General features: G+C 59.2%; 1 protein-coding gene across 3 annotated transcripts in view; it reads left to right on the forward strand.

The window, feature by feature from the left end:
• NLRP1 (NLR family pyrin domain containing 1) overlaps positions 1-20,396 on the forward strand; it is a 35,157-nt gene extending 14,761 nt beyond the window's left edge. Inside the window, exons 5-16 of one of the 3 annotated variants that reach the window (XM_045804874.2) lie at positions 1,695-1,865; positions 4,308-4,478; positions 4,804-4,974; positions 6,449-6,538; positions 7,885-7,973; positions 8,519-8,921; positions 10,191-10,414; positions 15,073-15,335; positions 15,765-15,890; positions 17,780-17,921; positions 19,141-19,185; positions 19,635-20,396. In XM_045804874.2, the coding sequence (XP_045660830.2) occupies positions 1,695-1,865; positions 4,308-4,478; positions 4,804-4,974; positions 6,449-6,538; positions 7,885-7,973; positions 8,519-8,921; positions 10,191-10,414; positions 15,073-15,335; positions 15,765-15,890; positions 17,780-17,921; positions 19,141-19,185; positions 19,635-19,963 (2,224 nt within the window). In that variant the 3' untranslated portion in view covers positions 19,964-20,396. Of the gene's footprint in view, positions 1-1,694; positions 1,866-4,307; positions 4,479-4,803; positions 4,975-6,448; positions 6,539-7,884; positions 7,974-8,518; positions 8,922-10,190; positions 10,415-10,803; positions 11,870-15,072; positions 15,336-15,764; positions 15,891-17,779; positions 17,922-19,140; positions 19,186-19,634 lie in introns of those variants that run through there. The other 2 variants (XM_045804875.2, XM_045804876.2) reach the window with 2 other exon arrangements.
• Positions 20,397-25,348: the final 4,952 nt, after the last annotated feature.

A 25,348-nucleotide genomic window follows, 5' to 3' on the forward strand; every position in this document is an offset into this window, starting at 1 on the left:
CACAGCCTCATTCTGAACGAACACACGGTATTCCACGGGGAAGGCGCCATGACTGTTTTGACCACTTCTCTATTCTGGGCACGTAGGCTGCTTCTCACTGTGCGTGGTTATACATGGGAGCTGGTCCGTCAAGAAGGACCTGGGCACAGGTGTTGCCAAGGGCGGCAGCCTGACGTGGGGCCTTCAGAAGCATGCAGAGTGGGTGCGTGGGCAGAGGCTGGGGGTGGAGCAGGGGGAACCCGGGCGGTGAAGCCGGAGCAAGAGCGTTCCCAATGGCGGTGACAAACGGAGAGGGTCCCAAGGTGGGGCGGGAGATTTGAAAGGCACTGAGCCGGGAAGGCAAGACAGACGGAGCAGCAAGGGGCCACTATGAACAGACAAGACAGACGGAAAGAAATGGAAGATCAGCCAGAGGTTGGAGGAAGGGAGCAGGGGATCAACCCAACGTGGTCGGAATGGGCAGCTTCCAGGCATTTGGCTTGTACTTAAGCGTTGCACGTTTTGAATGATAAACGTTTAACTGTTTCTTATTAAAGCCCCTCTGATTAAAGATGGCACATGTTGGCTGAAACAAAAATGTAAAAATTTGTGGTTCGAATTCCACAAAACGAAATAGGCATAAAAGAAATTTAAATAATTAAGATTTCAAATGATGGTTTTGGGGGAGGTATGTCTGTAGCATTGACCCTCCTGGGGCTGTTGAAGCTTTGAAGTGAGGTAAGGCGTTGGGGGGTGCTCTGTAGTATCTTTCAGTCCTCACAAAACCCTCTGCAGGGGGTCTCTTGCTGCCCTCCTCTTGCAGCCGAGGACGCTGAGCGAGGCTCGGGGAGCTGGGGCGCGAGTACATGTGTGTGCAGAGCCAGTGCTCCATTCCTCTGCGCAGTTCTGCAGACCTGCGGGAAAGACTACCGGAGTGGGGGGCACACTGAGACGCATTGGGTCGAGGTGCTACTGGGTGTCAAGGTGGAGATGCCAGTCTGGACCCCGGGGTAGAGTTTGAGCTGCTGAAGCCTTGGAAGTAGATGAGCTCACTAAAGCCGTGTGTGAGAACGGAAACATTAAATGAGTGGAAGGTATACGGGGCAGAGAGCCAGCTCTAACACCCCCAGATGGAGCCCATCATCCTCCGTCCTGAGACACTCTCCTTTGGCACTTCCTCCCAGGGACCCCTCTCCATCCTTGGGAGGGGGTGCCAAGCAAGCCAACCCGGACAGCCATATACCCGGTCACATATACCGTTCCCCTCATGTGTCATCCTCAAACCACCTCTCCCAGCCTCTGCTCCCTCTTCCCCTCCCTCCTTTCCTTTCTGGGCACTGGGATTCCAGAATGTCTGGACGAGAGGAACACAGGTGTGTCTGCATTGAAGGGAGGAAGACTCCCCGGGCTCCTCCTCTGCACCAGGACCTCTGCTGGGCACTTCAGATAAAAAGAGGAAAAACAGCTGCCCTCGAGGAACTCCCAGACCAGGACAGAAACAGACACACAAAATGCACACTTCAGATGATGTGTCAAGGGCTGCAGAATGAGGAACCACACAGAGGAGGGGCGTGCAGCCCAGGGGGACAGGGGGCAGAGGAGCCATGGGGAGGCTGCTTGGTCGGTCCTGGGCTTGGCATCCCGAGGGGCAGAGCTGCACTTCAGGCCCTGCACACACAGCTCACGCCCCTCCTGTCCCTGTCCCCCTCCCTCAGGCTCAGGTGTGTCCCCATGACAGATGCCTGCTGGCGGGTCCTCTTTTTCACTCTCCGGACCACTGGAAACCTGAAGGACCTGGACCTGAGTGGAAACCACCTGAGCCAGTCCGCAGTACAGAGCCTTTGTGAAGCCCTGAGGTTCCCTTCCTGCCACTTGGAGACCCTGCGGTGAGTCCGAGCTGGGTCCTGCTCTGAAACAGGGATGGGCAGGAGATCAGAGATGGTAGCTGAGTACACTTTTGGCTCTTCTGTTCAACATTGTACCGGAGGGTCTATCCAGGACAATTAGGCAAGAAAATGAAATAAAAGCCTTCCAGGTTAGAAAGGAAGAGGTTAAACCATCTCTCTAGAGATAGTGTAATCTTACATATAGGAGATCATAGCCATTAGAACTAATGCACGAATTCACCAAGATTTTAGGATATAAGGTCAACGTATAAAAATCAGTTGTACTTCTGCACACTAGCAATGAGCAATCCAAAAACGAAATTAAGAAAACAAGTCCACTTACAATAGCATCAAAAAGAGAATAAAATACTTGGTAGATTTAGCAAAAGAAGAGTGAGGCTTATATACCGAAAACTACAACACATGATTAAGAGAAATCTAATGATACCTTAAGTAATGGAAAGACATCCCATGTTCATGGATCGGAAAAATTAATATCATTATGATGGCGACACTCCCCAAATTGCTGTACAGATTTAATCCGTATGAAAATCATAGCTGCCTTTCTTGCAGAAGTGGTTGAGCTGATCCTAAAATTCATATGCCAAGATAAGATTGCATGTCAAGCATTGGGGAACCCCCCCAACGTTTACTGCCCAGGAAAAGAAAAGCCAACAAAGAAGACTGAGAAGGAGCAGCCAGGGAGGTGGGGAGAACACCAGTGGAGTGTGCTGCATGGAGCCCAAAGGAGCGGAGGGTTCCGAGGACAGTGTGGCCAGCAGGGGCCGTGGCTGCTGGGAAGCCAAGTAAAGCAAAAGCTGAAAACTGTCCAATGTTGGATTCGCGTTAGGGAAGTCATGGGTGATCTTAGCAGGAACGGCTTCTGCCATGTAAGGGACCTGCAACCAGACTGGAAATTTCCAGGTGGGAAATGAGACCACAATATCAAGACTCGGTGATAAAAAAGAGGAAAGAGTTACAGCAGAGGGGAGCGTGGGACCAGCTAAAGATGAGTGTGTGTGTTGGACTACTTGCTTGCGTTTAAGAAGAAGGAAAAGACCGGACTTTGAAATTCGATGATGAAAGATACAGGAAGGGGAGGAGTAGGGGACTGACTGGCCTTGGTGGGGAGGGAGCGCCTTCTCTGCGTCTCAGGAAGACAGACAGGACGGGACACAGAGAGGTAGGCACAGAGGCACACGGGCTGGACTGTGGGACGCTGTGAGGTTTCCATCTGATGGCTCCATTTTTCTCTGTGGGGTAGGAATCGAGTTGTCTGCCGAGAGCGTGAGGGCTGGCTGTGGATGTTTGGGGAAGACACCGTCCTGAAGTGGCCACTGTAAAGTTGGGGGTTTCCACCTGCTCCTGGTCATGGTTCCTAACGGCCACACCTGTCCTGTGACTCAGGCGGGAGTGGGGGTTGGGTTCGGGAGCAGGAAGATGGCAGAGTTTGGGGTGAGCCAGAAGGATGTGACGGAAGGTCACCTTTAGGATGTTGGCGAGGACAGATGGTGGAATCTAAGCTAGATTCCAAGGGAAGTGAAGAGAAGGAAGGGGGGATGGAGAGAAAGGGGAGCCAACGGAGTGTGAGAAGGCAAATCCAGCCTTGCATTGTGCCTTCCTGTGTCCTCTTCCAAAACCATTGCCAATGAGAGCTGCTTGGGTCTGGTAGAAAAGGCTTCTGAAAGGGACTCAGAAATCCCACCTCACATCCTGGGGGGAAGACATCCATCTTCCACAAACCCCTCACGGGGTATAGAACTTCATAATCTCCATGTCTTCTGGGGTCTTCAGGAAAGAACCCATGGACATTGCACAGAAGGGACAATTATTTCTGTTTCCCAGACGATAAGAACTGAGGCTCAGAGAGGTCCACTGGCTTGGCCCAGTTTCCACAGCCAGAAACAGGAGATCTGAGACGGGAACCCAGCGGGGACACAGTCGGCACCGGCAGTACCTCTCTGTCGGGAGAGCCCAGATCCGGCTCATGCCGGCTCACTGGGGTCATGTCATAAAAAGCAGGGGTGTTGCCCCAAGAGCATCGGCACTAGGTCGGGTAGACGTGACTCGTTCTCCTCACTGGAAACACTGGGGGAGCTCAGAGCATTATTGCTTTTGGATGCAAGACCATCTAAGTAAGACCCTCCAGCGAAGTCCTGAGTGACGACTGGAACGCTCCCGTAAGAGGTTGCATGGGCTAGGATGGAGGATCCCGGGGTGTTCTGCTTTAGGGGGGCACGTCGAATTGAGCATATTACTTAGGCAAAGAGAAGGAGCTGGTGATCTGAGAGAGGAGTGTCAGAGCAGAGGCAGGACGGCATGGGGGAAGTCTTGGGCCGCCTCTGGGACAGAAGGGAAGACGGGCTGCCTGGGAGCGAAGGCTGGGGAGGGGCAGGACGTTGGCAGGTGTCAGTGGAATCGGCAGGTATGTGTCTCCCACAGGTTGGCCCGCTGTGGCCTCACGGCTGAGAGCTGCAGGGACTTTGCCTCGGCGCTGAGCGCCAGCCAGACCCTGACCCACCTGGAGCTGAGCTTCAACTCGCTCCTGGACGCGGGAGCCGAGCACCTTTGCGAGGGGCTGAGACAGCCAGGCTGCAGGCTACACCGGCTGCTGTGATTGTCCTCACTGACCGTTTGTGGGGGTGGGCCAGGAGGGGGAGAGCGGCGGGAGCTGCGGGGGACAGAGCAGGACAGACACGTCATTCCGGTAGAAGCCACCACACTCCCCTTAGCTTTCTCTCCTATGTTAGAAGTCCCCGGTCTGTTGTCCTGCATCGTAAATGCCCTGAGTGTTGAAACCCACCAGGGCTCCCTCGTCGGCAGGCTCTGGGCACCCGGCAGGGTCGATGTGGTTAGCCCCGACACCCAGCCGTGCAAGGGGACACCGGGCACATTAGTCATACAGGTTACGGTGGGCCTGGGCGCGTCTCTCCTGCAGACTGGTCGGCTGCGGCCTCACGTCCGGCTGCTGCCAGGCCCTGGCCTCCACGCTCAGCACCAGCCCCAGCCTGACCGAGCTCGATCTGCAGCAGAATGAGCTGGAGGACGTCGGCGTGCGGCTGCTCTGCGAAGGGCTCAGGAGCCCTACCCGCCAGCTCATGCTCCTGTGGTAAGGCCTGCGGGGTCTCGGGCGGGGGGCCAGGGGAGGGGAGACGCACCGGGTGGCAAGGTCGTGGAGGCCGTGGAAGTGGACAGGGGAAGGAGAAGGGCCCCATAAATGTAGGTCAGCCTGGGCTCTTCACCAGCTCCAACACGGACCCAAGCCGAGGGGCTCGGGGAAGTCTTCATCGGAGACTCAGGTGTCTTCATCTGTGTAATGGGCGCATGTGTCCACCTCACGAGCTACGAGAAGTACAGTGCACGTTGGAATGTGGGCAGTCTGGGAAGAGACTCGGACAGGGGGACACGATCATCAGGAGCGAGGCGGGCGACTGTAAGGGGACCCGCAGGCCACTTCTCCCTCCTCCCCTCCTCACCGCGTGCCTCCCACGGGCCCGCGCCAGGCAGGCTCTCGGGACATGGGAGTGAGCAAGCAGGTGGGGGCCCTGCCCTCCTGACACTCACACTCCAGTGGGAACGAGGGGAACGCTAGTCGCCAGTCCCGTGCTAATGCACAAATGCGGATTTCCGAGCTCCGCCGGGAGCTGTGAAGGGAAAGCGAGGGTCTTCTGAGTCTGTGGGGTGGGGGAGGATGGAGTGGACTGAGGGACCTCGAGGCCGAGACCCCAGGCAGAAGCAGGAGCCGGCCAGGCTCAGGCAGGGGGAGCAGCCCCGGGCAGGATGGGCACAGAGCAGATCAGGCCTGCAGGGTGGGGGCAGCAGACCACCCTCCCTTCCGCCCTGAGGTCCTGGACAGTCGCCCAGGGAGCAGCCATCCCCGCTGGGTTCTCTCTGCCTCCTTCCTCCACACCCTGAAAACAAGCCCGTGGCTCTTTCTGGCAACACCCCTCCCTGCAGCCCCCGGCTGGGCCCTGTCGCATTCAGCAGGCCAGGGGCTCCAGGACCCACACACCCTGGTTCCTGTAAGCTCCAGTTGGCCCTCGGAAGGGGTCTGCACAGCCTGGGTTCTCAGACCTAGGGAGCGGGGGGCTGGACACCAAGGGGCCAGACCCCGGGGACTGGACAGCGTGCAGGGAGCCCTCCCAAAGCTGACACTGACCCTTCACGACCCGGGGGCTGGCACCTCCACCCCCAGCCCGCTCCGCACACAGCGTTCTTGCCTCTCACGGTCTCCCACACATGGGAGGGCCTGCTGGGGCTTGGTCCTTGCGGGCTGGAGGGACTGGGCCCCGGCTCCCTGGCCACGAGTCACATCCTGGCTGCTTGCCCTCTGGCATGCCGCAAAGGTCTCTGCCTCCTCCCCTCCCGGACCCAGGGGACCCGACCCACAGGGGCGAAGGGCTCTGACGGCTTTGGTGAGTAGGGCGTGCACCTCCCCGTATGGGGCGCGGGGCTTCCCACCTGCCGCCTTGTCTGTGGCTCGTGCACGTGGAGCAGGCCGACGTGTGTCAGAGGTGAGGACTCAGAGACCCCGAGGGGGCAATAAGCATCCCGGGAGAACCAGGCTTCCTTTGTGCTCACAGGCTGGACCAGACCCAGCTGAGTGAGGAGGTGACCCAGATGCTGAGGGCCCTGGAGAAGGAGAAGCCTCCACTGCTCATCCACAGCGGATGGTAAGGGGGTCAGGGGGACCCAGAACCCCCTCGGGCTGACCCAGGCCCAAGGCCGTCACTGGCCAGAGCCAAGCCCTGGGGTGGAGGCAGACAGACCCGGGAAGTAGCCAGGAGGCCACGGCTGCCAGAGTGGGCGTGTGTGTGGAGTGCAAATAGAACGGGTCACTGCGCTGCTCAAACCCTTCCAGGGGAAGACCAGGGAGATGAACGGGAACAGAGGCAACGGGAACGCGGGTGGGGCTGGGAACAAGAAACCAGGAACCTGGAGGGGGAGGCAGAGTCAAAGAGCGAGAGGCTTGGGACCAGACCAACGCCGGGCTGGGGGGCTGGCGGGCGAGCCCCAGGCAGAGTCCATCTTCCCCACGGGGAATACGCTGCAGCTGCCCTGCTTCCCCCGGTTTGGGGCACTCGGGCCCTGACCCTGCATGGATGCCCACGTTTGTGGCTGCAGTTCGAAGGGAAAGGGCACGAGGCTGGGTGGACCTTCCCTGCAGACCCACTGTGTGTTGGGCAGGCCGCAGGGAACAGGGCTTGGTGCAAGTTACCCCCCAGCCCGTGTCGCTGTACCGGGGGCGGGTAGGGAGTGCTTTCAAGGGCTGGTTTCACCCTGTCCGAGAGGAGCGGGGCTGAGCCCTGAAACACTGGAGGGATTAGCTGGGCCCAGAAGGGGGGATCCCAGGCAGAGGAAGAGGCTCCCAGCTCGGCTCCTTCGAGGAACAGATCGAGGCCTGGTGTCAGGAACAGCACCACTCAAAGTGCGGTCCGTGGACCAGCAGTGCCTGGGAACGCGCCAGAAATGCAAATTCTCGGGCTCCACTCCAGACCTGCTGAATCAGAATTTCTGGGTTGGGGGTTCCAGGCCCGTGTGTCTGACAAGCCCTCCAGGCGAGTTTGAGAACCCCTGGTCTAGGGGTGAGTGAGCAGGGGGACGGGCGCAGCGGGTGGGGGCGGGGAGACAGGCAGAGCAGAGCCTTCACCCCAGCAGCAGTGGACAGACATCTCGGGGCTTCCGAGGGGAGGGGGAGCAGCCTCTGTGCCCGGAGGGACGGCCTGGGAGGGGCGAGAGCGGGGGAGAGCAGAGGGGTGCCGCAGGCCAGGGTAGAGGCCATGGAAGGGGAAGAGGATACAAAGAGCTACTATTCTGGGGGGAATGACAGGTGACCCGTCAGCTCTCCCACATGGGGGGTCAGGATGACACCCCAGTTCTGGCTCTGGCCTGGAGGGCTGAGCAGATGGGGTCATTCACAGGGAAGGGGCTCCTGGAGAAGCCTGGACTCGGGCCACACGTTCAAATTGGGACAAGCTGGAGACAGCCCTAGCTTCCTCTAGGATCTCTGTGTGTCTAGGACACCGAGTGTGACGATGCCTAACGAGGGCCCAAGCGAGGAAGGGACGAGCGGCCTGTCCTTACCCAAGCAGCACAGACAGGACTCAGGTAGTCCGAGGGTCCAGGCTGGGGGCATCATGGAGGGGTGGCTCCATCCCCTTGCCGCTGGGGTGCGACAGGGCGGGTTTCCCCCTAATAGAGTCTACCCCGTGGGAAGCCTTCCACTCCCAGAACCTTGCAGGACTTCTGCTTCCCTCTGTCCCAGCCTGGGGGTTGGGGCCTGAGAGTCCTCTCTCCATCCCTGCCCATCCATGCTTTGAGCCATGTTCGGCTCACAGCTGCCCACCTGTAGCCGCTGGGAAGAGCAATACTTCTGGGCGGGTGGGGGGTGCAGGGCTGGGGCTGGAGCAGGGCTGGGACTACGTCGGGCTGGGCTGGGTCACGGGCTGGGGCAGGGGCTGGGGCAGCAGGGCTGGCCCTCCTCAGGCAGCAGGCAGGCAGCTGCAAGAGCGGGGACAGAGGCTTCAGACCCTCCCTGCCGTGAGCCAGGGAGCCCAGCCTTGGGAAGGGCCCCCCGCCATGATCTCGTCACGGGGCTGGGGGGGGGTCAGACAGAAGAACCTAGAGCTGACCACTGTCCTGCCTGTTTCCAGAGAGAAGCTCCCTGCAAGCAGCTCTGGTGGAATTCTTTCTGCCTCTCCCTGTCCCTCCGGAGGACCTGGCTTCCCCTGTCTCTCCGGAGGACCTGGCTTCCCCTGTCCCTACGAAGGACCTGGCTTCCTCTGTCCCTCCGGAGGACCCGGCTTCCCCTGTCCCTCTGGAGGACCCGGCTTCCTCTGTCCCTACGGAGGACCCGGCTTCCCCTGTCCCTCTGGGGGACCTGACTTCCCCTGTCCCTACGGAGGACCCGGCTTCCCCTGTCCCTCTGGAGGACCTGGCTTCCCCTGTCCCTCCAGAGGACCTACACAGGGAGCCTCTGGGGACCAAGGATGACTTCTGGGGTCCCCTGGGGCCTGTGGCCACGGAGCTGGTTGACGAAGACAGAAGCCTGTACCGGTGAGGGGGCTGGGGGCGGGGGTGCTGCTGACCCGGGCTGGCCTCCCACATCACCCTCCTCACACCTGCTCCCCACAGCCCGTCAGCACCACATCCAGGGTGCTGGGGTCCCCTCCCCTTCCAAGCCCGCAGGCAAGGACAAGGCTGAGATCCTGAGTCAGTGCTTTTATTATGGAAAAGGGGGTTTTATTGTGACAGTTTTCAACCTTGAACCAAAACGGGGCCCAAGGAACTTTCATGTACCCATCACCCAGGTTCAGCAGCTGTCTCGCCCAATTTATTCCGTTCTCCCACCTTCCGTCAGAGCATTTCAAAGATTTTATATATTTATTCATTTAAGAGAGAGAGCGCAAGTCAGAGGGCGGGCGGGGGCAACTGAGCGGGGAGTCCGATGAAGGACTCGATCCCAGGACCCCAGGATCATGACCGGAGCCAAAGGCAGGTGCCCAACCAACTGAGCCACCCAGGTGTCCCTCTATTAGAGCATTTTAAATCCAAGATATTGGGTGATTTTACCCCTAAATATTTTGTGATGCATTTCCGAAAACGCAAAGAAAGACCTTTCTTCGCTAACACAATAACCGTTAGCAGATGTAACGTTCTCAAGTCCTTCCGATCAGCTCGGGCCCAGTCCGCGTTCAGAGGGGCCCACTCGTCCTGGCTTATCAATATCCACAATGTGCAGCTGTGGTGTCCGTGGTCACAGTCGTGATCCCCTCCACGACACATGGCCACGCACCTCCTCTCTGCTGAGAGGTGGTTTCCCTCCCACCTTACCCCTGCGGACGCTGCCCGCCTGCGACCCCACTACTCACCGCCCGCGACCCCACTGCTCACCGCGTGGGGAACCTTGGGAATATCGCTTGAGGCCCCGGCAGAGCTGTTTTCATTTCCAGGGGTGTGTCGTTAGTATTATTGTGTAGACTATATTGGCAAATAGGCCTTTAAAAACAAGAACGCTTTCCTGTTTCATCACCATCACCATAATAGAAACGTAACCGCCCCCAGGCTTACGTTAATGTGTCTGCGGGCGCCAGGTCCCGCAGCACTCACACCCCGGAGAAGGGTGTGCCTGTCACCCCGGTTTACAGAGGACACGATCAGGGAAGTTCAGTGACCTGCCCATACAGTCAGAGGGCAGCAGGACACCGAGTCCTTCTGGCTGCCGCGTCTGGGTCTGCGACGCTCCACTGGGTCCACAGCGCCCTGCACGGGGTCTGGTGAGTTGGCACAGAGTAATTCTGGGTCCCCCTCTCCCTGTTCCCCCAGCGTTCGCTTGCCCGTGGCTGGCTCCTACCACTGGCCCAACACGGGTCTCCGTTTCGTGGTGAGAGGGCCCGTGACCATCGACGTGGAATTCTGCGCCTGGGACGCCGGCCTGCGCGGGATGGTCCCACAGCAGGACTGGGTGGTGGCGGGCCCTCTGTTTGACATCAAGGCGGAGCCAGGGGCCGTGGCGGCTGTGTACCTCCCCCACTTTGTGGACCTCCGAGGTGAGCAGCGGGGAGGGGACGGTGGTAATGAGGGGCCTGGAAGGGGCTTGGGTGGCGGCGTCCTGCGGGGGGAGCGCGCGGCTTCCTCAGAGAGACGGGGTTATGGAACGGAAGCGCCGTGCTCTGCGCAGCTCTTTTTTTGAGGCATGTTGGTCTCCCAGCCTCCTCATTCTTCTCGCCCGAATTACTCGAAAGTTTCCCTGAATAGGAAGTATTCTCCTCGGTAACGAGAATAACTGGCATCTACTCAGTGCCCTCTACCCAGGTTGTGTCCCTCATGGTCCCGGCAGGAACCAGGCCATGTGGTCAGTGGTGGATTTGGAAGAGACAGGGCCATTTACAAAGTGAGGGGCAATGAAGTAACGGGGCTGTCGGGTCCCCACGGGCAGGACTAGCGCCCGACGGGGAGCCGGGAACGGGGGCTTCCCAGGAGGATATGGAGTCGTGAAGAGTAACGAACGCACCTTTCCCGACCTCTCTCGCCTCCGAAGACCTCCCCCGTTAAAGTTCTAACAGCTGTGAGCTCACAGTCAGAAATCTCCCACACCGTGAACAAGGCACCGCGAGCGAGAACCAGTGGGAACGGCAGGTCCCAGGATCAGCCCCACGAAGACTTCAGACGTTGAAATCATCAGACACGGCCCGTAAAATAACTACGTTCCATGTGCTTGAGGAAAGGGTCCTTAAGATATGCGCGAGAAGCAAGGCGCTATTACCAAGGGTCAACCGAGTTCGGACACAAACTAAATTTCAGAAAATACTTTAAAACATGGAAAAATAAAGATTCAGCGACGTGGAAGAGGCCGTAAGAAGGCCTAACACACACATCTGATCAGAATCCAGGAGGACGTGATGGACAGGACAGAGAAGATGCAATGTTCGAAGAGAGACGTGCCAAGAAATTTCTCCAGTCGCCGAAAGATGGGACTTCGTTCTCAGGATGAAAAAACCCCGAGAGTCGAAAGCAGGAGAGAGAGAGAGAGACATCTGGACCCATCGTAGCGAGACTGCGGAAGGTGGAAGCCTAGGGGGAGGTCGTGGCAGTGGCCAGGATGGACACGCCCAGCAAGGTGGGGCCGCCAGGCTGACCACAGACTTCTGAACGGTGGCTCTGGACGTGTCTCCCGAGGTTCCCTCGTAACAATGGTCCATTGAGAAATTGCAAACACAGAAAAAATCGTTTTTCAAGAGAAGAGTAAAATTGGTGAAACGTTTAAAGGGTTTAATGACGGGGCGCCTGGGTGGCACAGCGGTTAAGCGTCTGCCTTCGGCTCAGGGCGTGATCCCGGCGTTGTGGGATCGAGCCCCACATCGGGCTCCTCCACTGTGGGCCTGCTTCTTCCTCTCCCACTCCCCCTGCTTGTGTTCCCTCTCTCGCTGGCTGTCTCTATCTCTGTCAAATAAATAAATAAAATCTTTAAAAAAATAAAAAATAAAAATAAAGGGTTTAATGACGATCGGTGATTTGATGGACAGTCGGTGTTACGGCGGACACGGGGCTGAGCACTCACACTGTGTCTGGTTGAGTTAGATCAGAAAGGGGGCTGTGGTCGTCACGGTCCGTTTATGTGTCGGCTGGTAGATTTGTTTGTAGTGCTGTCCCAGGAATTAAATATATCTGGGTAAAGGTACGGATTTACTTTAGACTTTAACGCACATTAAACTACCAGGGTCATCAATCGAAGACCATACGTGTAAGAAGAATCATTGACAAAGTAGCAGCAAGAAAGATATGGAAAGAAAAATGAGAAGCAAGGAACTTGGCCAGTTCTGGGGACCGGAGGCTCATTTGTCAAGAGCACACAGGCTCGGTGTGAACCACTGAAGCTTCGGGAATACAGCGTGGGGGCCAGGACCAAGGGGAGAGGCTCGGGGGTCCCGGGGGTGCCTGGCTGGATGGACAGGGTCACTAGGGAAGATTCCAGAGTGAAGCATGGGTGGGGCAGGTGCGAGATGGCTGGGGGGGGGGGTACCCACAGTAACCATCCTGCCCCTTCCACAGAGTGGGACCTTGGCCCAGGGCGTCTCCAGGTGCCCTGTCGGGGACAGAATGCTTGGCCGGTGGAGTCGGTGGGCTCAGCTCTGCCCAGCAACGAGGGACTGTGGCCTCCACACTCGGCCCAGGATGCTCGGGGCCACACCACCACTCCCCCTGCTCGATGCCAAGATATTCTGGGAAAGCCTCCGCATCTGAGGCCTGGGCGAGAGAACACGAGCAGGGCCGCGAGAAGGCGGCCTGCCTTTTGCTCGGGGCTTGTGCCCTTTGGGGTCTGTCTGCAGACCAAGAAGCAAAACGCACAAAAGCAGCTTGTAGCTCAGGCCAACCCAGGAAACGGCCCCTCGAAGGAATCCACGCACCTGCCCTGTGGGCTGCAGCTGGGTCCTGTCCTGGAAACCAGCCCGGTTTAGGACCTGGGCCCTGGCTGCTTGTTCACTGTCCGCCGTGAGGTCCTCTGTCGAGTTATGGCGTCGGGTTATAGCTTTCCACGGTGAGCTTTCTGCCGCTGTGGCCAGAGCCTCGAGCTTCAGCCCCTCCAAGTCTCAGCCGCACCCCAGAGCCTCCCAGACCCCATGGCTCGCGGCGCTGTCATCCTTCTGTGGGACTGGCTCCGTCAACCGTGGAGCCCAGGGCAAAGTGAAAACCCGCAGCCCTCTGTTCCACAGTCATTCGGAGCCTCAGCACCAGGACAGCGGGCCACTGAACCAAGCACAAGGCCCTCGTGGGCACGGAGCCCTGTGGGACCGCACAGGCTGCGGCCCCTGCAGCCAGTTCTGTCCTTTTGGGCCCCCCTCCCCCGGCCCCCGTCTCCTTCAGCGCACGGGGCAGCCTGCCTTCCACAGAGCTCGTCCCCCCAGAAGTGAGTTCGCTGGCTCCAGGGACTCAGTCCTGTCTGTGCTGCCCACAGGGGAAGGACAGAGCTCGCACAGCCATCCGGGTGGGGTCACCCCAGCTCCTGTGGGAACACACCTGTTGCAGATGGCCGGGAGCCCCCGGCACGCCCTCCGTGCCGTGAAACTGTTGCTTCTCTGGGACCCACACCTCCTGAGTCGTACGGCGATGGAGTCCAGAAATCACTGATTCTGCAAAACGTATCTTCAAGAGACCTTTCCCTCCCCAGAACCCCACGTGTTACCAGGAGTGGGCCTGTCGTTGAGGGGAGAAGCAGGAGGAACCACACAGCCTGCTTATAGCGTTCCCAGTCAGGCTGCATTTGACCCCTAGCCACAGCAGGCGACCCTTGCCGTTCCCAGGGCGTCACGGACAGAATCCCCACAGTCCCGTGGGGAGGGGGATGCTGCACAGCGAGGCTAGTGACTCAGACCCTGAGAGCAGGTGGTGCTTTGCGGGGAGTCAGAGCCCAGCAGCCCCCGTCACTGACCGCCCCTCCAGCCAGCTCTCCGCCCCACCTTCACGTGTCCCTCCTCAACCAGGAGAGTCGCGTTACTCCTCAGCAGCTCACCTGAGCCTGGAAGGTGCAGGTGACACGCTCCGCAGGGAGGGCAGAGCCCTGGGACCAGCCGCAGAGCCGAGTACGGGCTCCTGGACTGTGGGGGCAGCAGCAGCCCGAGGCTGGGCAAGGAGGCGTGACGGCGGCACTCGGGATGCTCTAAGTCCTTGTCCTGTTTGCCGTCTGTCCCTGTGCTGGGCCGTGATCTCCAGGACTTTAGTGCCCGGGTCGTTCCATCACGGGGCAGAGATTTACTGGGCACCTTTGTTTAATCAAGAGATGAGTCCCTGAGCCCCGACCCTGCCTCTGAAACACCCTCCTCTCGATGGCGGGCTCTGAACGTCTCCAGTGAGGCCAGCCAGAGGCAGCGTCTCGGTCCAGGATCTTCCCCGCGGCTCCCCTCCTCTCTGCAATCCGTCAGTACAAAGACACCATCCAGCAGCAGGAAAGGAACGGAAATGTTGGTTCTCGAGTAGCCGATAGGTTTAATGAAAGATCGGGCAACAAGTCTTTAAGGAAAAAAAGAGGGAAAAGGCGGTGAGCCGAGGACGCTGAGAAGCCAAGACACCCAGGGTGGCAGCAAGAAAGGGAGGGAGGGCCCTCCTGCCACAGCGGCCACCGGCTCCCCACCCCATCCGGCTGCCAGAAAGGTCCCTGCCTCTTCATCTGCCCTCCACCGCCTCCAGATCCAGGCCCCGGTCAGGAGCACCCACGGGGGCCAGCCTGGGCGCAGGGGTGTGTCTCGGCCACTGGGAGCAGCGGCTTCCGGGGGGGGGGGCTCGGTTCCTGCCGAGCCCCTCACAACGGTGGGGGACGAGGTTCTTCCCAAAAAGGGGAGTGTACACATGACAAACGCAGACACCACGTTGGTCACTCCATGTCCCCGCTGTCCCTTCCTGCTGTTTGTTCTCCCGCAGGCCTCCCCCACCGGCCTACACGGTCAGAGTTCACACCAACACGGCTCCACGGGGCCAGATGCCCCCAGCACTGGGACCAGGGGCTGGGCCTGGTATGGGCTCGGCTCAGGGGTGCCCTACCGTGCTCCCGCCCTGGAGACGGGGTTGCCCACAGCCTCCCAAGGCCCCAGACCGAGGCAGGACCCCCCTCCTCCCAGACAGGCCACTGAGCCCCCGTCCCCGAAACCTGCCCCGGCCCAGCCCGATCCCTCGAGGCACTAAATCCTTGTCTCTCGACTCCGTGCTTTGACAGGGGGCCACGTGGACACCTCCCTGTTCCAAGTGGCCCACTTGAAAGAGGAGGGGATGCTCGTGGAGAAGCCGACCAGGGTGGAGCTGTACCACGTGGTCCTGGAGGACCCCAGCTTCTCCCCCATAGGCGTGCTCCTGAGGACCATCAACGCCGCGCTGCGGTTCTTCCCCGTGATCTCCGTGGTGCTGCTGTACCACCGTCTCCAACTGGACGAGATCGCCTTCCACCTCTACCTGGTCCCCAGCGACTGCTGTATTCAGAAGGTGGCCCCAGGAGCCAGGCCGGGCCGGGGCAGGCTGTGGGCAAATGCGGGGTGCAGCCCGAGAGCCCCCCAGACGGGTCAGCGGGAAGAGGGCGGGCGGGTAACCCTGGGACCTGGTCGGCCACGGGCTGCCCCCCGTGAATCAGCTTAGGGGGCCTCTTGCCCGGCATCCGTGCCCAAACCACCTCCGCCCCCCGAACTTCCTCTCCAGCGACGCCCCAGGTCCCACCTGGCATCACAGAGGCCCAGCACGGGGCTCTGGGTGCCGCAGGCCGTGGGGCAGAGCGGCCCACTCCGTCCACACAGACACACAGAAGTACCACCTCCCTTGGCTCAGACCACATTCCGTGGGCAGAACGCCGTGGACGGACCCTCTGAGCCACACGGCCGGCCCAGCCCCTCCCCTGACCGTGCTCTGTGTGCCCCTCAGGCCATCGATGACAAAGAGAAGAAATTCCAGTTTGTGCAGATCCACAAGCCGCCCCCGCTGGCCCAGCTCTACGTGGGCTCCCGCTACATCGTGTCCGGCTCGGGGACCCTAGAAGCAATCCCCGAGGTAAGCAGGCCAGAGGCTCGCCCGTCAGCAGGGTCAGAGGTCATACCCGGAACTGCTGGGGGGCGCGGCGGGGAGCTGGGGCCCAGCTGACAGCACGGGGGAGTTGGGGCGAGCAGCGTGAAGGAGGTCAGGTGGAGGAAGGGGCACATACGGGATGGGGGCAGCGTGCAAGTGGGCCCCAGGGCACTGGGGGTGCGGCCTTTCCAGAAGAGGCTTGCAAAGAACAAGTCCTGGCATTTAGACGTCGGTAGGATATTTGGGGGAACACGAAGACAACGGAAATGCACTCTAGAAGCGGGCCGTGCTCTGAACCTCGGCTAACCCCCTCAGCGCCAGGCGGGCCACATGCAGGGGCACAGCTGTAACTGGGAAAGCAGGCCGTGTGTTCTGCGAGGGGGCATGTCTGGCGTTTGTGGTTGCACGGTGACCTGTCTGGAGGGGACAGTTCTGTGAGATCGTGCCTGTCCCCCAGGAGGACACGGCAGGGACGGCAGCCTTGGGTCAGTGCGTAAGAGCACTGAGCTCCCACCGCGAGGGGCTGGCTGCCTTTTGCTCTCGCTCCGTCTCCCGTTTGGGCCGAAGACGGATGATGTCGGGTCCCTGGATATTCGTCCACCGTATCCGGATGTTCACCGCGGCCCAGGTTCCGCTGCTCGGGCCAGAGTGTCTGGGGAACAGCAGCAAGTGAATAGCTGAACCAGAGTCAGTCCCTCCTCCTCATGGGGCCAGCTGAGTCCTCGAACACTCTGTGTGACATGACGGGCAGGACAGATGCCCAGCAGGACGAGGAACTGATGGTATCTCTTGAGTTAGGAAATGCTCACCCAAGGATGGATAGCTTGGATTTTCCTGTCGTGTCGAGCATTAGCAGGGGCGTTTATCCAGTGCCAACTGTGTGCCGTCCTCCGTGGGGACAGTCCAGGAATAAGACCGACAGATCCCTGCCCTCGGCACAATGACATCCAGACGGAAGGAGACCTATGTAAATCATAAAAGAAACAGTGGCCACAAACCACGAGGGGCTGTGAAGGAGACACAACCAGGCTGTGTCAGAGCGTGACGTGGACCCAGCCCCGGGGGCCCGGCACGTGTCTCTGGGGGGGTGACGTTGGAGTGGGGGCCCGAGTGACAGGACGTGACTCAGGCACGCGGAGGCTTGTGGCAGACAGGTCACACACGTGTGCAGTCTGGAGCAATGAGAAGCTCCTAGCGGGTACAAGACGGGGTCTACTTTCTGAGAGGGGCTCCTGGCTGCTGGGCAGGAGTGGACGGGAAACGCACAAGAGCGAGAAGAGACGGTCGGAGACAGTTGGCAGGCCATCGGGGTCCTGCAGGCGGGAGCTGTTGGCCTCACTAGGGAGACCGCGCGGGCGGAGAGCCATCCACAGATTCAGGGTTGGCGCTGGCGATGGAGCGGGCAAGACTTGGCGTGCGGTGTGAGAGGCAGGGATTGGGGATGGTGCCCAAATCCAGTGGCATTTACTGAGTTTGGGGAAAGCGTGCTCGGAGCCAGCGGACGGTCTGAACGTGGGTCACGTTTAGGACCCATTGAGGAGACAGGCCAGCAGCTGGCGAAGCAAGGGTTCGGGGTCAAGACGGGGCGGTGGAGGGAGAGGGTCTGGTTTCGACCCCTGCGTTTAAGGGCGAGTCCTGACTCATCCACAGGGTGCCCGGCGCCACTCACCCTCACCCTCCCCTCCCCCCACCCTGAGTCAGGATTTGCGGGAAAACCAGGAAAAGAGAAGGGGCTGAAGGTGGCACTTCATTTCAGTGCAGGGGACCGGGGGAACGTCCCCATGGGGCCGCGCTGGGCCACCGGGAAGGTGTTGGATGGGGAGAGACCACCCTCCCCCAGGACGCGGTCAGCTGACGGCTGTTTCGCTCTCCAGGAGCTGGAGCTCTGCTACCGCAGCCCCGGAGAACCCCAACTTTTCTCTGAGTTCTACGTCGGCCACTTGGGCTCGGGGATCAGGCTTCAAGTGAGAGACAAAAAATACGGCACGGTGGTGTGGGAAGCCTTGGTGAAACCAGGTGAAGTCAGGTGCAGGGGCGCGGAGGTGGGAGGGAGGAAGTCGGTTACGCCATGCGTATGCGTGTCCATTGTGTGACCACAATTTGCCGAGGGGAAAACACGGGCCAGGCGTTTTCTAGTCGTGCCCCAGCTGGTACAGGCGCAGAATTCGAACACGGGTTACCCCGCCCGTCCGCCAAGGCGCTCGCCCACATCCACGGCAACGCCACACTGTCCTTGAATTAGTGGGTTCTGATCACAGGGCCTTTGGCAAAGTTTCTCGTGAATAAGAACACAAGGGTTCTGGGGTTGAAGGGCTCAAGCCAGTTGGGGCAGCACCGGATCAGACACGCGAATCTGGGTCGTTCCAGTATTTTCACGGTAGACAAACCCGGATCGAATAACGAACTTTCAGGAACAGATGGAAGTTCACAGGTAGTCAGCCCCGACACCCCCAAGAACCCAAATCTCCTGGACGATGTCTTCCTCCTCTCGGTCTGAATTCTGGCCTCGGGGCTGACGGAAGTCTGTGTGCTTCCCCACGGGTGGGAAAGCCCTTCAGATACTGGCTGATTGTGACCGCGGCTTCCTGAGAGTCCCCTCTCCGGCGAGTTGATAGCTCCGGTTTCTCCCAGAGTCCTCTTCCGTTTCGGTCTTTAAATTCTTTGCCATCCCCGTCACCTTCCTCCATCAGTGCTCCTATAGGCGATGAGTCAGGATGGGCCCCAGGACCCCCATGTGTGGGTGTCTGTTTGTCCTTCCTGCTGAAATTCTTGTTACTCCCACGTGCTGAGATTTTCTTGATTCTGACATTGAACTCCAGGACACACAGATCTGGTCCGTGTGCACCCAGGCCAAACAAGGACAAAGGGGTAGATTCCTGCTCAAGGCAAGGACATTTCAAATAGTTCACGTTACCTAGCAAGGGACCTGGCCAGTTCTCCGCCTCGGTTCTGTTCAGCCCGAGACCGGACTAAACCATGCTTTCTGGGGTTCAGATGCCTCTCTCTCTGTCTCTATGATCCTGGCCTCAGTTTCCCCACGTGCACAAGGAAGGGACTCACCTGGACGATGCCTAAGGGCCCCAGCAGCCCTTGCCTCACAGTATGACCAGAACTTGTCCGTAGCTGCTTGTCAGAATCAAAGAATCTCAGAGTGTGGGTAGGGGTTTCCAGGATCCTCACGAGGGTCCCTAACCAGCTCGGGCACAGATGCTGCTTCATCTCTGTTTCCCTGCAGGGGATCTCCGGCCTGCGCCCTCTCTGGTCCCTCCAGTCCCAGCAGGTGAGTAACAGCTGCCGGAGACCACAGTGCCAGGGCAGTCCTGGGTGCACTGTCTGCCTGGGGTGGGGGAGAGAAGGGACTCGACCACTGCATCCCCCACAGGGGTCAGGCCTTGGAGGGTGGCATGTGCCCTGGGGCAGAGACACTCCTCATCCTCTTACTCCTGCCCACAGGGGCCCTGGTACCCCCTCCATGGAAGGAGAGGGGGCCTCTGTCCCCACTGGACGGCCTCAGATGCCCCCATCATGGGCCCCGACCCCAGCTCAAGCCAAATAATCCTGGCTAGATGCCGACAGAGGGGAGGCAGGTGCCCGTCTAGTGGTCAGATGCCTTTGCAGGGGAGAAGGAGGCGGGATGCAGAGGAAGTGAGGGAAGAGAGCTGGGAGGGTGGGGGTGGACGGGGTCAGAGGTCAGAGCCGCTGTGGGAGCCCTTCTGTGTCCCTGGCCAGCCTCACCCTCGCCCCCGGGCGCTCCGGCCTTGCTGCACTTCATGGACCTGCATCGGGAGCAGCTGGTGGCTCGAGTGACGTCAGTGGAGCCGGTGCTGGACAAGCTGCACGGGCAGGTGCTGAGCGAGGAGCAGTACGAGAGGGTGCGCGCCAAGCGCACGACGCCCGGCCAGATGCGGGAGCTGTTCAGTTTCAGCAGGTCCTGGGACCGGGCCTGCAAGGATCAGGTCTACCAGGCTCTGAGGGAGACCCACCCTTACCTCATCATGGAGCTCTGGGAGACGGGGAGCGGTGGCGCAGAGCGGGGCACCTCCCCGCCGGCCCCGTAGCTCCAGCGCCAGCACCGGCTGAGGGCTGGCTCCGCAGACCGCTCACCGGGCCTCGGCTTCTCCCTCGGCACACCAGTGCCCATCTGATGGGTTGCCCTCTCGCTCCAAAGTCGTGGGGCTCCCATGAGGCCTCTGCTGCACGTTCCCACGCCCAGGGATGCCATGTGGGGTTTGGCTTTCCCGGGCCAGCTGTCCAGGTGCGACGGCAGCATTTCAGGTGACGTCCCTCTGGAGCTGGCAGGACTTCTGTGGAACTTCTAGAAGCCTAACCCAAGAGCCTGGTGTAGCGGCCACCGCAGCCAGGCCTAGAGCCCTCCCTGGGCCATCAGATTCAAGGAGGAGGAGGAGGAACGTGGGGCTGGCCACCTCTGGCTGGAGACAGACGGTGGGAGTGGATGCCTTGGGGGTTTCAATGGCTTGGAAACGGGCAAAAAAGAGCTTTATTTTCCACTTGTCCTTGCCGAGCTTGGTTCTTCTATCGGTCCAAAGTGTGCTCGGTTGTTTCTGAAATCCAGATGGGCTGCTAGAGCTGGGACGGGGTGAAGAAGGAAGCGCCCATGGGGAAATGGACTCTGGATCCTAGCTTAGACATCTCCTCCTGCACAAACGGACTCCCGACCTTTCCCCTGTCCTACGCATCCCTGGCCCGTGCTCCCGCGGCACCTTGTGCCCCCCACCCCTCAGAGCTTTCAGCGCATGGCGTTGTCCCTCCTGCTTCATCGCTGGCCTCCCCCCACTGCCTGGGAAGCTCTCAGAGGGCAGGAGCCGTTTCTGATCTGCTTATCAGTTTATTCCCAGAGCCTAGCACAGTGCCTGGGACATGGTAGGCATAAAGTGAGGCTTTATTAACAGGCAAGTGGTAAAGGAACCCTCCCCAGATACATCTCTTAGCTCCCTTTCCGGCCACCGTACCATCCACGGGAACCCAGGGCCGCCTTCGTAACAGTCCCCAGTCAGGAGCCCACCCCGCGGTCCCAGTGAGCCAGCAATCTTAGAACAGAACTCACTCGTATTAAAACATGTACACCGTTGCTGTTCTCAACTCGGGAGAACTAGCCCTGCCCGAGATAGGGAAGCACAAGCTGATTGTAGCCACCACAACCCTTCCCGTCGCCGGTCACCCTCCTCTCTGAGAGTCACTTCTCCCTGCCATCCCCTAGGGCCCACACCCCTTTGATTTAGGAAAGACGTTAGGGCTTGAAGCAACTGCCAAGAAAGAATTCTTGAGACAGCTTTGGTGCAAAAAGGTGGTTTTATTAAAGCACAAGACGGGACCCGTGGGCAGAAAGAGCCGCGCTGGGGTCAGGAGGAGTGATCCATTATATACTTTTAAGTTGGGAGGGGGTTAGGGATAGAGTAAGCCTCCCAGGTATTTTGGAAATAAGGTTTCCAGGACCCTGAGGGGGCTGGCTATTGTTGGGAAAAGATCATTTATTACCATCTAATAAAACCTGCGTCATGAGACCCTGCAGATGTCCAGATGCTGGGGGATGACTGCTAACACGCATCTCAGGGGAGTAGAGATAAAGGAAGTTTCCAAAGAAATTTTTTTCCATAAGGTCAGGTCTTCTTCCCCTCGGCACCAACGTTGATCCCGGCCCTCCAGGCCTCCTCCACCTGAGCACATCTCTCTCTCTCTCTCTCTCTCTCTCTCTCTCTCTCTCTCTCTCTCTCTCTCTCGGATCTCAGCGTCCGGGCTTCTCTGAACGTCGCTATAAGCTTGCAGCCACTGCCCCCGAGGGCAGCCCTTCCGCGCACGCCTGCCAAGACCCCCACTTTAAGCAGCGCGCGAGTCCGGGGACGTCTGCAACTGCGGGTCCCACGCCCCCCAGCGCCAGCAAAGCCTAAGGCAGGAAAAACGCACAGTCCGGGTCAGCTCAAGCCCCTGGGGACGCGGCGCGCGCCACCCGGACTATCGCCACTCGCTGTCTCCTGCGCTCCCGCGGCGTCCGCAGGGCGCTCAGGTCCGCCGGGGGGGGGGGGGCTAGCTGGTGCTCCGGGGACGAGGCAGCATCACAGGGCTGCGGCCCAGCCCGGGCCACGGCGCCGACCCTCCCTCCCCGGGGGCCCTCTCTGGAAGGCGGAGGCCCGATACTGGCTCGTCCCGGGGAGACCTCGAGCGCACCCACCGACTTGCAAACAGCTCAAGGACGAAGGGGACGCAGGGACTCCTTGGCCGAGGGAGCGGCCGACGGGGGGTGGGGGGGCACGGAGCAGCGAGTACGCCCAAGCACAAACGACGGAGGGCCGGGTGTCCCATCGATGTTCATTCCTATGCACCCTTCCGGCCCCCGCTGTCGGGACCCGCCCGGAGGCCTGGGCTGGCTGGAGGTGCGCGGGGTCCAGAGAGAATCCCCTGCAAGTGGAGCTGCCCAGGCCGCCGGGTCCTCGCGCGTCCTCCCGGAGAGGCTCCCGGCAGATGCGGGGAGCCGGCTGGGGACCCTGTACCCTGGGACCCGCCAAGCCAGGGCCGCGGGCGTGGGGGGGCGCGGGGAGGGCTGGGCGGCTGCACCGGGAACGCAGGGGAGGCACAGGGAGGGTGGGCGACTGGGGGGCGCGAAGAGGGCGCGGGGGGCACAGGGAGGGGGGTGACGGGAGGCGCGGGGAGAGCTGGGCGGCAGCGCCGAGGGGTGCAGGGGGGAGGGCGGGGCGACCGTGGCGCGGCCCCTCCAGCGGCGTTGCACCCCACCCCCGCCCCGAGCCGCAGAGGTTTGGGCAGGAAGCAGCGGAAATCTATTCCCCAGTGGGAGCGGTTTCCATGGCAGCCCTCGGGGAGGGGGGCGGGTCTTGGAGTGGGAGGAAGGCGGGAAACAAACAAGGTCGGGGGTGGGGCGCCAATGGGTGTCTGGTTGTTCCTGTAGGGCTGGTACACAACTAGTCGATCAGTGAGCAACCATCAGGCAGTCAGTCAACAAACCTCTCCTTCCTTGTCTGAGGCTGCCCTAGGTGCTAGTGATAACCAGCTACGGAGTGTCTGCCCTTCAGCAATTTACATTCCAGTGGCAAGGAGATAAGAAATCTGTAAATAAGAGCATTTCTAAGATCATTTCAATTACCACTAGGTGCTTTCAAGAAGATAAAAATTGGGGAATCTGCTGGTTGGGAGGGAGGGCAGTGCACATCTTCGGTTAGGCTGTTCAGGGAGGGCGAGACATTTGAGTCACTTTGCCCGAGGACATCCGTGCTGTTTTCCGTACCCTGCAAACCCAGGAGCCGTGATATAACCTACTGTGTGTTCGTCCACACCCGTGTCCGAGCTCCATATCACAGACGCTTAGAAACTGCCTACACTGACCAAACACTGAATCCTGCTCACAGCCAGGCCTTGACTTTTGGACTTCGGTGTCTTTCTCTGCGTTGTCCCATTCTAGCAAGAATCCTGCTAAATCCCTTTAGCCCGAAACCGCCCCCCCCATATCTGATAACCCCTGATAACTGATCCAATTCCTCCCCTCCCACCCCTGCATCCTCCAGGTGATGTCTGATCACTCCCAACAGCCTTCAGCAAGAAACTACCCACCCCTGCAGCAGTTTCCCATCCCCCCCACTCTCGCCTCCCCACCCCATTGTGCTCCTTGGCTATAAATCCCCAACTTTTCCTTACATTTGGGGGTGAGTCCAGGCTCTGTCCCATTGCAGCTGTCTCTGCACCTGTCATGAATAACGTCTGCCTTACCCTATTAACAAGTGTCATGAACAATTCTTTCTCTTTTTCTTCAGATTTTATTTATTTGTCAGAGAGAGAGAAAGAGAGCACAAGCAGGGGGAACAGCAGAGGCAGAGGGAGAAGCAGGCTCCTCGTTGAGCAGGGAGCCCGACGCGGCACTCGATCCCAGAACCCTGAGATCATGACCTGAGCTGAAGGCAGACGCTTCACCAACTGAGCCACCCAGGCGTCCAATGAACAATTTTTTCTTTAACAGCACATACACACACACACACACACACAGGGTTTCAGTCTTTTAAAAAAAGAAGAATAGGGGTGCCTGGGTGGCGCAGTCGTTAAGTGTCTGCCTCCGGCTCAGGGCGTGATCCCGGCGTTCCGGGATCAAGCCCCACATCAGGCTCCTCCACTAGGAGCCTGCTTCTTCCTCTCCCACCCCCCCTGCTTGTGTGCCCTCTCTCGCTGGCTGTCTCTCTCTATCAAATAAATAAAATCTTAAAAAAATAAAAATAAAAAATAAAAAAAGAAGAATAAAAGAAAAGGATAGAGCATATAAGATTTACCCCCTTCTCCAAACCTCTACAACTCCTCCCAATGCATTCCTGCCAGGCATGTTTCCTCTCTAGGGCTTTTTTTACCAGCTGTTTATCGGCCCGGGATACCCCCCCCCCCAACTATGGTAAACTCCCTCACTTTCTTCAAGGCTTGGCTCAAATGTCACATTCTCCAGCTGGTCTACCCTGACCACCCTTTCACGGGCCGATCCGTTCTCCTCTGCCCTAATTGGTTTTCAATTTTTAAAGCGTGATCCCTGATGCATCTCAAGGGCCTCGAGGAGCCGTGAGGGCTGAACGAATGCAAGCATGGAGGACACAGGTTACGCCGTGGAAATCAACAGCTCCCAGCTACCTGAAGGTTCTGTACACAGTTATCTCCGTTCCATCCCGACATCCCACGAAAACATCCCGAAGGGAAAAGAACAGGTACAACCCCAGGAGAACCATGAGCTCTGGAGAAACTACAAAGGAGGGATGTCAACACACATGGCAGGAGACGCAGAGCAGAGGAAGACAAGCTTTATCAGGCAGAGAAAGCTGAAGCCACAACGTGCAGAGTTCCAGAAGCCTGTCTGCCCCGCAGAACCCGCGAAGAGGCAGACCCAGCGCTCAGCATCTCTCCGCAGTCAGCATGGGGACAGGAGGCAGGAGGTCTGTCTCACCCCACCAGCCCGCAGAGCCAGCCCACTGCTGCAGCCTTTCCCCCACGGAAGCCTCAATGTTCGGTCTCTGCTGGGGCTGAACCCAGCAGACGGTTCAGGAACGTCAGGCATGGCTGGGAAAGCAGAATGAGGTATTGTGTTGCCAAGAGTAAGGGGGTGATTCCTCAGTTGTATATAACACGCAGTGCTCATTCCATCACGCGCCCTCCTTGACGCCCGTGCCATCCCCCCACCCCCTTCCTCTCCAGCAACCCTCAGTTTGTTTCCTATGATTAAGAGTCTCTTATGGTTTGTCTCCCTCTCTGGCGTCGTCTTGTTTCATTTTTCCCTCCCTGCCCCTGTGTTCCTCTCCCTTGTTTCTCAAATTCCACATAGGAGTAAAATCATATAGTTGTGTTTCTCTGATGGACTTATTTCGCTTAGCATAATACCCTCTAGTTCCATCCACGTCATTGCAAAGGGCACGATTTCGTTTTTTGATGGTGCATAATATTCCACAATA

Source organism: Ursus americanus, chromosome 14 (assembly GCF_024610735.1).
Source record: "Ursus americanus isolate L20-20 chromosome 14, mUrsAme1.1.p, whole genome shotgun sequence".
Lineage (NCBI taxonomy): Eukaryota > Metazoa > Chordata > Mammalia > Carnivora > Ursidae > Ursus > Ursus americanus.